Source organism: Calypte anna, chromosome 3, assembly GCF_003957555.1.
Source record: "Calypte anna isolate BGI_N300 chromosome 3, bCalAnn1_v1.p, whole genome shotgun sequence".
In the NCBI taxonomy this organism is placed as follows: Eukaryota; Metazoa; Chordata; class Aves; order Apodiformes; family Trochilidae; genus Calypte; species Calypte anna.
The window spans coordinates 70980184-70992272 of record NC_044246.1 but is presented as its reverse complement, the minus strand read 5'-3'; the positions used below and the strand labels follow the sequence as shown (position 1 = coordinate 70992272).

At 38.6% G+C, this 12089-nt stretch overlaps 1 protein-coding gene across 2 annotated transcripts in view; it reads right to left on the bottom strand.

Annotated features, from left to right (window-relative positions):
- SEC63 (SEC63 homolog, protein translocation regulator) overlaps window positions 1-12089 on the bottom strand; it is a 60352-nt gene that overhangs the window by 26206 nt on the left and 22057 nt on the right. For both annotated transcript variants that reach the window (XM_030447876.1, XM_030447877.1), the window contains exons 4-7: window positions 11508-11620; window positions 8737-8798; window positions 3145-3203; window positions 1803-1853 (exon numbers count right to left, since the gene is read on the bottom strand). In XM_030447876.1, the coding sequence (XP_030303736.1) occupies window positions 1803-1853; window positions 3145-3203; window positions 8737-8798; window positions 11508-11620 (285 nt within the window). The remainder of the gene's footprint in view (window positions 1-1802; window positions 1854-3144; window positions 3204-8736; window positions 8799-11507; window positions 11621-12089) is intronic.

Genomic DNA, 12089 nt, shown 5'->3' with positions numbered 1-12089 from the left:
CAATTAAACTCCTTGTAAGCAAAGCTTACCAACATAGGAGAAAACATTTGAGATACATAAGGGGAATTAAAAAGTTTATCACAAGTGGAATGTAACAAGCAGAACAGTAGTATGTGATGATTACTACTATTAATTTAATAGGCAATAGTGTAAATTCCCCTACTACAGCAAATACTATGTAAATTACTTAATTATTTTTTAAAATAAATTAGGTTTGATTCTTTCACAAATAGATGAACCCTGACACAGAATAGTACACAACTTTTTAAAAAGTTTTGCTGCAAAAAAAGTAATTATCATTTGCTAACAATCCAATTTTTGTCTAAGTATAGATACTGGAAGAAAAATATAACTATACCCATTCTGAATCTTTAGCAAAGAAGCTCCCCAAATGCTTTCACAAGTACAGCTCATCTCTCTTACCTAATGCACAGAACAGTTTCTAGGTCAGTGGAGGTCTAGAAACAACTACGTATCAGTATTTTCCTTTTTTGTCTATGTGGATTCAAAGGGTGGAACCAGCCTTACTTTATTTGAGATGCCTATCTCAGATACACAATGACTACATGTAGTTAACTTCGGCTTCTTTATTGATTCATAAAAGAGAAACAGGCCCATTAAAGGCATGAATCATCTTGTATGTCTACTTCAGAATGAAATGATAAAATAAATTGCTCCATAAAAATTACTACTCCTCTTCACTGACTATAAAAGAAATTTACAGTGACAACTCTGAATGCAGAAGTCTACATCTGGTATAGGGACAAGTAGAGGCAGATTTTTTTTTTCCTCTGCTCAGTACATTTCTTCTTAACTACAGAAAGGATAAATCAAATCAATATACAGTATATATAGTATGAATCAATGAAAGTACATGTGTAAAAAAAAAAAAAAAAAACCAAAACCCAAAACATCAACAACGAAGAAATCTAAAAGATAAGATGGGAAAAAGATGTAGACATTGTACACTTGATTTTAGGCTTATTCAACAATGAGCTGAAATTGCCACATCTAATTTTCTACATGAAATCTTCAGTTATTCAGAAAGACTCTCAAAGAAAAGGGATAATGCCTGGCTAAGCCTCTGCACACAGGGATGCAAGCAGTTCTCAAGACCTCAAGACACTTTCTCCAATTAAAATCTTCCCAGAGCATGAAGGTTTCTCAATTTTCTGAGACTTTCTTCATGCCATACCCCAAATGCACGATCACTGGATAAGGGACATTGTTCAAAAGCAATCTGGTAGGGAAAGCCCAAGCCCTGAAATACCACTGACTTAGCAATTGATTCCTCACACAAAGAAATCTCAAGGGCACACAGAAGGGTATACAGAAGATCAATTAAAACTGAAGTTATGAAAACTAAGACAGACAGGAGAAATCAAAGCAATAACCTGTTCCATGTGCAGTAATCATTCCAGTCCCACCAGTCAGACATCTCAGTCTTTGCTCTACAGTAAGACCACCAAATATACTCAACTTCATCATATAATACTAATTTTCATGTGGTGAATGACAGAAGGTACAAAACAAATTACATATTTCAGTCTCTTGCTTTATCTAATACCTTCTCTAAAGCTCTCTCTCTATTATGGCACTGAATAGTTTTGAAAATTCTACAGCAGCTAAACTTTTTCCATAGTAAAAGAAAACAACCACCTTGTTTGTCTGTTTGTTTTTTTAAAGAAGCTTGTTCGATCTTCTCCATGAAAGGCAGGAGTGAACAACTCTACTTATGTCTAAAGACAGCTCTGTTTACAGTTTGGTTACAGAGGACAGAATATTAATCAGGTAATACTTACCACAACAACTGGAAGAATAACCATAAATGCTAACCCATATACAAGCAAAACCTAGAGAAAAATTATGAAATATGTGTTAGACACTTCAGTTACTAAATACCACTCTTGAGTAATCTTTATTCTAAAATACAGTCAAGTAGTATCACCACAAGCCTACAACAAATTAATGCAAGATTATTGCATCATACCTGCTATTACTTCTGAAGAACAACTTAAAAGTAATGTAATCATGTAATCAGTTGGCTACTATTTAAATAGAGTATCAGTTTAGTGAAAGTAATCTTATAAATCATCCATGAATTGTCTCTGGTGGGTTTCTTTAATTGAAGAGTTGGCAGCTCAACTATAATGCAGTGGACAGAGATGATTACTGCATTAAAAGAAATGAAGCAGGTAAGCCAAATATCTTACAGCAACAAATGCAACAGAAAGGACATTTAGACACTGTGTGGTTACAGCATTGCTAGAAAACCAAACGGAACCACAGAAATCCAGCAAGCAAACAGTCCTATATAGAATCATAGAATTGGCTGGGTTGAAAGGGACATCTGAGATCAAGTCCAACCCTTGATTCACTACTGCTGCAGTTACCAGACCATGGCACTGAGTGCCACATCCAGTCTCTTTTTAAATATCTCCAGGGACAGAGAATCCACTACTTCCCTGGGCAGCCCATTCCAATGTCTGATCACCCCCTCCGTAAAGAAATTCTTTCTACTATCCAACCTAAACCTCCCCTGGCACAACTTAAGACCGTGTCCTCTTGTCTTGCTGAGAGTTGCCTAGGAAAATAGAACAACCCCCACCCGGCTACACCCTCCTTTCAGGGAGTTGTAGAGAGCGATGAGGTCTCCCTTGAGCCGCCTCTTCTTCAGGCTGAACAGCCCCAGCTCCCTCAGCCTCTCCTCATAGGGTCTGTGCTCAAGTCCCTTCACCAGCCTAGTTGCCCTCCTTTGGACCTGCTCCAGGACCTCAATATCCTTCCTAAACTGAGGGGCCCAGAACTGGACACAGGACTCGAGGTGTGGCCTCACCAGGGCTGAGTACAGGTGCCTCTTTGCAGCAGCAAACACACCCACTTCGTAGCAGAGGGTGCAGCCTCATTGTCATTGCAAGGAGATCCTTACAAGCATATTAATACTTTACTCTCAAAGATTAGATTTAAGCTACTCTAACATTTTTGACTCCTAAAATTTGCTTCGAACAAATGCATCTGGACCAAAGTCTTATCTGGATCAAGCACTATGTGTTTTGACTAAATTGTGCAACATTAAGCACAAACATTTTAAGGTGAATATTTAAAAGCTCATCTTAAAATCCTGACCAAAGCAAGCTGACTCACCAAAATTGAATTTTTCTGATCCACAATCCAAGCTGGCAAAGCTATACCAAAGCTTGTAGCTGCAAGATGAAAGAAAAGAAATTCACTATAAATTATATAAAATATAAGGAATTGTTTTAAAGTCAACTTACATCTAAACAAACAAAACAAACACCCCCCCAAAAAAATACACATACACACAAAAAATCCCAACAACAAAACCACCAGCCCATAAAAAATCCTTATGCTTATCACTTCAATAAACAAAATTCTAACATATGTAGCAAAATCAAAACCCAAATTAGAAATACTCAAGTATTCAACAAAATAACAAGACTTAAATGCAACATCTGTACACTATAAAAATTTCAGCTTAACATATTGCAGTGAAATAGATATGTAAGATTTATTAGTATATAAAAGAGAAAGCTTTCCTAGATGGAAATACTTATGAGCTTTGCCCTAAGAGTTTTCAGTTTAAATACATTTAGTTCACTAAATACACAAACTGAAAAAACCTGAGCAAATGAATTCTGCAAAAAAAGTTTACTTTGTAAATTTAGGAAAGTGTTCTAAATTGTAAATTGTAAAAATAAAACCCTCCGCCAGTTCAAATGTCTGTGTGATTGATAAGAAAGAGAAAGAAACACTTTTTATTTCAAAATGAGTTAGGCTAGAGTAAATAGAAGACATGATACTTTAACATTTACAGTACACAGATCTGAATACAGAATAGAATAAGATAGCTTGTTTTCAGGCACCAACAGTAATAAACTTAACTTTGCAAATATTGCCTATTCCAGTACTAGAAGTTCTAGGGATCAAAGAAAATTTAAAAAAACACTTTACAAATTTCTAGGGCCTCATTTAATAAAAAACAAGCAAACAAAAAAACCCCAACGCTTTCCTCAGTACTAGCAGGTGTCAATGAGTAGTACTGACTTAAAGTCAGACCAGGATCCTTTATGTACTTACATACTGTCCTGATACTGTCTCCAACAGGTTGTGCAGCCATCAATTCAGCCAACCAGTTGTTATGCACAAGCCTATTGTGACTTCTGTGTAGTTAAGTTGGAAACTACTGCTTGTTGAAACTCAAACATGTGAGCTACATGACTACAGCTCAAGCTTTAAGGAGTTCAACAGAGTAGCACCACTTATTGCATTTACCACAATAAGTTTCAGGAAATGCACAGCTCTGGAGAGAAGTCTGGAGACTCTTCCCTAGATGTTAATGGTTAGGATTTTTACAACAATCTACTGAAAACATGATGTATCTTTTTCTGGTGATGTTTATTTCAATTTCCCACAGTATTTTTGGTTCAATATCAAAGCTCGCTCTGGTCTGCTCTGAGAATCTCCTTGGCCCCACCCATGTTTGCTGAGCTGAAGCATTACTAGCAAATAGCAATGCAATTAGTCTACTAAAACTGCCTTACATCATTAAAAGCATCCTTTACCTTTCTAGGTCCCCTCTCACCTGCTTTTAGACACTCCAAATGATTTTGCACATTTAGTCTTCTACTTTCAGTAAATGATCAAGTCATGACAACAAGATCTTCTTGTTTGCCTGCCTCTAACCCCATGCTGCTTCAACTGGATAGAGAGGAATACTGCTTGCTGCTCCTTTGTGCTGGTACATCCTTTGGGATGTACCTCATCTAACCTGGTTAGACATGTCTAACACCAGATGTGTTTCATTTCATCTCAGAATACACCTCTATAAGAGACAGTTTCCATGCTTAGACTACAGTGAACTAAAAAATTAGAGTACACAGCTTGAATACAGATTTTTACATTACAGGTGTACAAATGAAAAGGTGAATTTCACTAAATTAGAAAGCTCTCACACTTCAATGTGGAACAAATGAGGTTACAGAATAGAGGATGGGAGAGAGAAAATTTCAGGCCTCTTCCCACCCTTCAGAGGAAGCAACTATGATACCTCTAGAAGCAAAAGCAGAGAACCATAAGCTGAGCCAATGTTTCAGAAGAAAAGGAAGCTTCACACTGTCCTGGTTTGGGCCAGGATAAAGGTGATTTTCTGTCTTGTACTCCTGCTTTCAGCCAAGTCTCTTGTAAGTAGTTGCACTTGCTGAAATTAACAGCAAGTTTCTCAGACAGTGTCTGCTTCTGGGACTGGTAACACTCAATGTTTATAGTTAATGCTAGAGACTGGTGTGCAGAGCCAAGGACACTGCTCAGCTCTGAGGAACATTTTACCCTCCAGAAGGAATAAAGAGGTCCCACCTGCAGCCCTCCTTTGGGGAGGAGCAGACAAGATAGATGCCAGAATTGACCAAAGAGAGTATTCCATCCCATATACATCACATTCAGTATAAATTTGAGGCATCACGAGGGCCAAGCCAAGCTTCCAGCTTCCGGCTGCCTGCCCTTCCTGCCTTTCCTGCTTCCCTTCCTTCACCCGGCATCCTGGAAGGATTCCGTCCGTTCGTTTGCCTGTGGTCCTGATCCGTGCCAGCCCATATCTGTGTGTTCCTGCCTCCGGTTCCCGACTGCTGCCGACTCCAGGAGTCCAGCCTGGACTTTCCCAGGGCTGCCCTGCAGCCTCAGTGGTGACGTGAGAGTTATTGGGGGAAAAGTGGGGAGGAATGTGGTTTCCATTTTCCTGTATATTTGTATATATTTAGTAATTTTTCCTATTTATCATTACTGTTTCATTAAAGTTGTGTAGTTTAGTTTCCAACCCATAAGTCTCTCTCCCTTATTCTCTCTCCTTTCTTTATCAGGGAGGAGAGAGAGATTAATAGAGAGCATCTGTCACTTGGTTTAATTGCCGGGCCAAAGAATGGTTTCATTTCACTCTTCAGGAATCTCTTAAGTCCTTTAAGTTTGTGAAAGCAAACTGAGCCAACTGCACAAGGATCTTCATACCTTTATAGTTTCAGCTTTTGGCTGAGTTTTCTTTTAAAGTCAGCTTCAGGTCCCTTCAAAGACATTGCCTAGCTTGAAATCCTATCCCTTGGCAGCACTGAGTTAATAGCTTGTTCATGTAACAGACCAAAATTGTTCATAGTAGCAAATTGTTCATATATCAGCCTAAAATTTACAGTGTCATTTTGCTGATATTGTGGTAGCATTTCTGAAGCATTATATTCTTATTTATATTTTGCACCAAGAGGGACAGAGTCCTCCTTAGTTGTTTGGTGAGGAAAAGAGAATTAGGAGGTGATTTGCTACGCTGTAAAACTGAGTTAAAACTGAGTTAAAACTGAGTTAAAACTGAGTTAAAACTGAGTTAAAACTGAGTTAAAACTGAGTTAAAACTGAGTTAAAGAAACAGACCCCACTTTAGTCCATCAGAAATGCTTTTGACAGACTATGCATAATTTAGCTGGCACAGTTGTTATTTTGAAGGGACAGGGAAGACTGCTCCCTTGAAACACTGTGTAAGGCACTGGGCTTTTTTTTTTCTCCCTTTTTTAATTAATTTCTCATGTTGGATTTATGTTCCCATGCATGAATATAATTCAGAAGAATTTCCAGCCGAGTTCCCTCATGTAACTTCACAATTAAGTTAGAAATTCCATTAATTACCTCCAAGGTGGCCTCAGCTCATTACACATAGATACATAGCATAACTTAGTCCTGCAAACTGCAGGGCATCAAGAAGCAGAGATCTATGGAGGCCTGTCTTAACAGATTTCCTTTTTTAGCATGTAATAACTATCAGAAACAGCTAGAAATATACAATACTCTTCTTAACAACAAGTCCACTTGCGGTTACAAAGATGTTTCACAAGTGACTCACACAACTGCAAATAAGAGGGGAAAAAAATCTATTAACTTTCAGTCTTGAATTGTTTTCGTTTGAATCATCTGCTGTAAAACTTCAGTATCTCATAATCAGGATTATTTTCATGTGGCTACCTGCACAGGAACAACCTAGCAGGAAAGTAGCACAAAGCTACATTCAAACAGTACTTCATCTCTAATCACATGAAAGACAAGGTTATCAGGAGTGGACAGAATGGATTCACCAAAGGGAAATAATTTTTGACAAATCTGATATCCTTCTCTGATGGTGTGATTGAAAGGATAGATGCAGGGAGAGCAGTGGATGTTGTCAACCTTGATTTCAGCAAGGCTTTCAACACTGTCTCCCTTAACATCCCTGTGGGTAGGAAGAGTGGATGGCAAGACAGACTGAGAAGTGCCAACAACACAGTTCAGAGGGTTGTGATCAATGGTGCGGAGTCCATTTGAAGACCTGTAACTAGTGGTGTTCCCCAGGGGTCAGGACTGAGTCCAGTCTTGCTCAACATCTTCACCAACATGAGGGGACAGAATGTATTCTCTGAAAGTTTGCTGGAAGGACTGGCTGGAACACTGGAAGGCTGTGCAGCCATCCAGGACATCTGGACAGATTAGAGACTTGGGCAAAGGGGAACCTAATGATGTTCAACAATAGTAGGTGTAGAGTCCTGCACCTGGGGAGCAATAACACCCATGCACCAGTATAGATTAGAGGTTGACCTGCTGGAAAGCAGCTCTATGGAGATGGACTTTGGAGTCCTGGGGGACAATGAGTTATCCATGGGACAGCAAGGTGTCCTTATGGCCAAGAAGGCCAATAGTATCTGGGAGTGCATTAAGAAGAGTGTGTCCAGCAGGTCAAGGGAGGTTCTCCTCTCCCTCTATTCTGCCCTAGTGAGACCACATCTAGAGTATTGTGTCCAGTTCTGGGCTCCCCAGTTCAAGAGGGGAAGGTATACCAGAGAGAGTCCAACATAGGGCTACAAGGATAATCAGGGGCCCAGAACACATGTTGTATGAGGAAAGGCTGAGACCTGGGGCTGTTCAGTCTGGAGAAGAGTGAGAGGGGATCTTAATAATAATTAGAAATATTTGATGGGTGGGTGTCCAGTCTCTTTTCAGTGGTGCCCTGTAATAGGATGAGGGGCAGTGGACAAACTGGAACACAATGTTCCACCTCAATATGAGGAAAAACAACCCAGAGAGGCTGCAGTCTCCTTCTCTATAGGCTTTCAAGACCCATCTGGACACATTTCTGTCTGACCTGCCCTAGGTGATCCTGCTTCAGCAGAGGAGTTGGACTCTATGATCTCTAGAGGTCCCTTCCAAATCTCACCATTCTATGATTCTTCCAGCAAGTGGAAAGCAGATGTGTGTTTAGTATTTAAATCGTGCATATCTTCACATCCCTTCAAAGTCTGTTTACTGCATTATGGCTAGTTTTTATTTTTTCAATATATTTATAGCATCCAATGATAAGTACTATGAAAGGCTTAAAATTGACAGGTTTCTGATGAGTATTATTCTATTTTTCATTTACAGCTCTCTTTAATACTGGTACGTCTCGCTAGTTACTGAGGCTGACTAATGAAAAAAACATCTCTTTTTATCCCTAATAAGAAGTTTGAGAAACATGAAAGCGAACTCTTTCCTGCCTTTCCCTCCCACAATCATCCCAGAGACAGTTTCAAAAGCAAAGAACTGACTGGATGCATTTCTTCAAAAAATATATAGAACAACTTTTGCTTATGAAGATCTGAGTGCTTCTCAAATGGTCAGATATTACAAAGCTCTAAGTACAGAAATTACAGGACTTCTGTTACTCATATCTGTTACCTTGTGGTCCATCTGGATTACCAAATTCTTCCCAATTTTTTCGTGATTCTTCATCAGTTAAGCTAGTTTCAAGAAGAGATATTATGTTAATACAGAAGTAAAGAAATTCTCTAAATCATTAATGTACAGAAACTCTTAAATGTGGTGCTTATACTATTTCCCAGAGATGGTTTCGAAAGCTAAATAGCTTCTGCTATTGCTTGTATCAAAAGCTGATACGAAACAAAACTGCTGTATTACTTCATGATACACAAATTAATTCTTTTAGCCCACTGACAGCAAAATAGATCAGACACAAAAGAAATCAGACACTTGTACAGAAGATGGAAAAATCCCACCTCCCTTCTATAAGAATGACTGGGTACCCATCAGCAAAAAGCTTTTCAATGCAAGGTTACAGTACAGATATTGAAAGACAGAAGAAGGCTAAAAGTGTTGTCTTTTTTTGGAAGAATGGTGAATATGCAAGAGGAGTTGATAAAGCAGAAGTTATCCATATGGGCTTCTAATTATCTTATTTTAGACTTTCAGCCTTTTGGGGTTTGTGGGGTTTTTTTAGTTGCTTGTTTTGTGGTTTGGTATTTTGTTTTGGGTTTTTGTTTTATTTTGTTTTGTTTTTCCCCAGGAAGTTCCTAGTTTCACATTTAGGAAGAGAAAAATAGATTGAGACACCACCTCCTAAATCTTAAAGTTTGTATGCCTGTTCTGTAATGACAGCTTCTTGGCAGCAATATACCACCTCAAACAGAATCCCTGTTACTAGAAGGAAGAATACTGCTTCAGGAAACACCACCAGGCAGTCCCTATACAGAATACTGTCTTAGGGAAGAAACCCAGTGATTGAGTCAGATGTCCTAGTCATTTCTAAGTCTCACATTTGTTAACAAGCAGACTCACTGCACAGGTGGCTTTTATGATCCTTCAAGACAGTATGACTAAGGAACTTCACTGTGGCAGAGGCACACAGCCCCTGCACTAGCATTTGAAGTATCAAACTGTATCAGCAAGCATTTGAGTGCTAAATTACAAAGCAAAGTAGCACAATGTTCCAGGAGTTCAAAAAGCAGTACCAGAATACCATACTGAAGAGACCTTCACAGTGATGCATGTGTGTTCAAGCAGCAAAGTATGATTTCAAAACTGCCCAAGTGAGCATGGTGCCAGATCTCCTCACCTTACCCCAAACAGGGCTCTCAGTCAGTAAGGTCAATCACACACAAGTTACTTAAAGGCAGAAATTACCATCTTGGCAGGTTCTCTGGTGATGTGCCTGACCCAACAAACCCCTACAAAGGAAGAAGGCTTAGAGGGGATGGGCAAAGACCACACTGTGAAGCTCAGACTGACTACAGTGACTCCCCAGAGCTGCTGCAAAGAAGTTGTCTCTGTCCAAATACAAAGGGGACCAGAGCATGGCTTTTGTTTTTGATAAGCACCTATCAAGCCGAGTGGATCAACTGGTGATGTAAACATTCCTCCTTGAGTACATTACAAAAGTATGAATGTCTCCTCCAGTTTGCAAGACCAGCGTGGGAAAAGTGCATACCTGGCTTAGCTCAGCACAGAGTATAAAAACTAGACAACTGGCAGAAGAATTTTGAAGAAAGCAATGGCTTCAACCCACATGAAAGCAATGGGTTCAATATGAAGCTGGCTTCAACCCACACATGCCTTCCCAGCACCTGAGGATGCCCAGCATCATGACAAGTTTAATAAAAAGACTCTTAATGGGAGTCATGTTGGTATTGTGATTGAACTGTGTATCAAAATTGTTGTATTTGCAAAGTGTAACTTAGAAAATATACCAAAAAACCCCAATACAAATATATCACTCCACTAAATCAGAAAGCATGTAACATCAGCTGTCTTCAGATAAGCAAACTTGATCTTAAAGATTACATGCTTCATATGTTGAATATCTAGGAGACCCTGGTCTGAAAGAACTGGACTCTGACAGATGATATTTTAGACTAGAAAAGAACGAAGGTGTATTGACATTCCACATCTGAATAGCATCACAAAATCCATGTTGACAAATTCTTCATTATGGAAAAATTCAATAAAAAGGGAACTCTTAACCAAATTCTAATATTACACATCATTGCTCAGATTAAAATGGTATAAGCAGAGGTAAAGCCAAAGAATTTTCCAGAGAAACAGAGGATTCAAGCGTTTAGCTTTTAAGAATTACATAGGTAACACGAAACAGTCACCAAGTGAAATATCAGGACTGCAAGACAAGTGCAAATGAAAACGAACGTGGGGGAGCTGAGAAAACTAAGTCAGAAAAAGAATGAAACATCTTTGTTGCCAGATGGGAACAGAGATAAAAGACTGTCTCTTCCTCTTTGGTTTTATCACCAAGTGAAATGAACAGTGCATTTCTTTTCAAAAGCAACATTTCAGAGTATCTTCAGCAGAGCTGGGTGGTTAAAAACCACAACACCCATCTTGTTTCTGACATCAGCTTGGAGATTTAATATGTATTGCACTGCAAACAGTTTTCCCAGCCAATATGGAAGTTCAGTACAAAGACCTAGCACCTCACAGCATCCTGACAGTTGCTAAACAATTACAGTCATCCTTCCTACCTTGTACAGAACAAGTATGCACTAACTGAGACATGTTTTGACTTTCATTACATACCCAAACACATCTTCCCTGGCTGCTTAGGTAATCCATGCTATTACCCTAGAGGCTTTCCTTTCCATAATATCAAGTTCCCATTTTCTGTAAGCAGAAAAAAAAAAACAACAAACCAAAAAACTTACGCTGCATAGGCCTTAGCAATCCTCATGAACATAACTTCATCTCCTCCTTTATCTGGATGGTATTTTAACGATAGTGCACGGTACTGTTTCTTAATTTCTGATATACTTGCTCCCTTAAAAAAAAAAATTTTGAGTTATCAATATGTATCTTAAGTCAAACCCATTCTTCTTTATGATTCCAAAGTGCATTGTGCAGTATTTCTCTGCACCATTTATTGAACTACAGAATTATGTTCTAATATGGTATGATAGTGAAACTACATATGCATTTCATACAAATATTATTGTAAAAACATTTATAAAAACAATTATATTTTTAAAACAAGTTAGAAATCACAGTCTAAAAAAAAGAAGACATTCAGATGGCTGAGGATAGGGGTTTTTTTTCTGGATTATCTTGTTTATCCATCCATAGGAGAAAAAAAACATGCATGGCTGCTTTATCTGTTTGACAAATCTTTTCTTTCCTAAACATATTCATGAATACGATGAACTCTCATTTGTAATAGTGTTCCATTTAAGCAGAGAGTTCATAGATCAAGTATGATGGTTCACTTGCAGATACAGGCAGAAATAAATCTG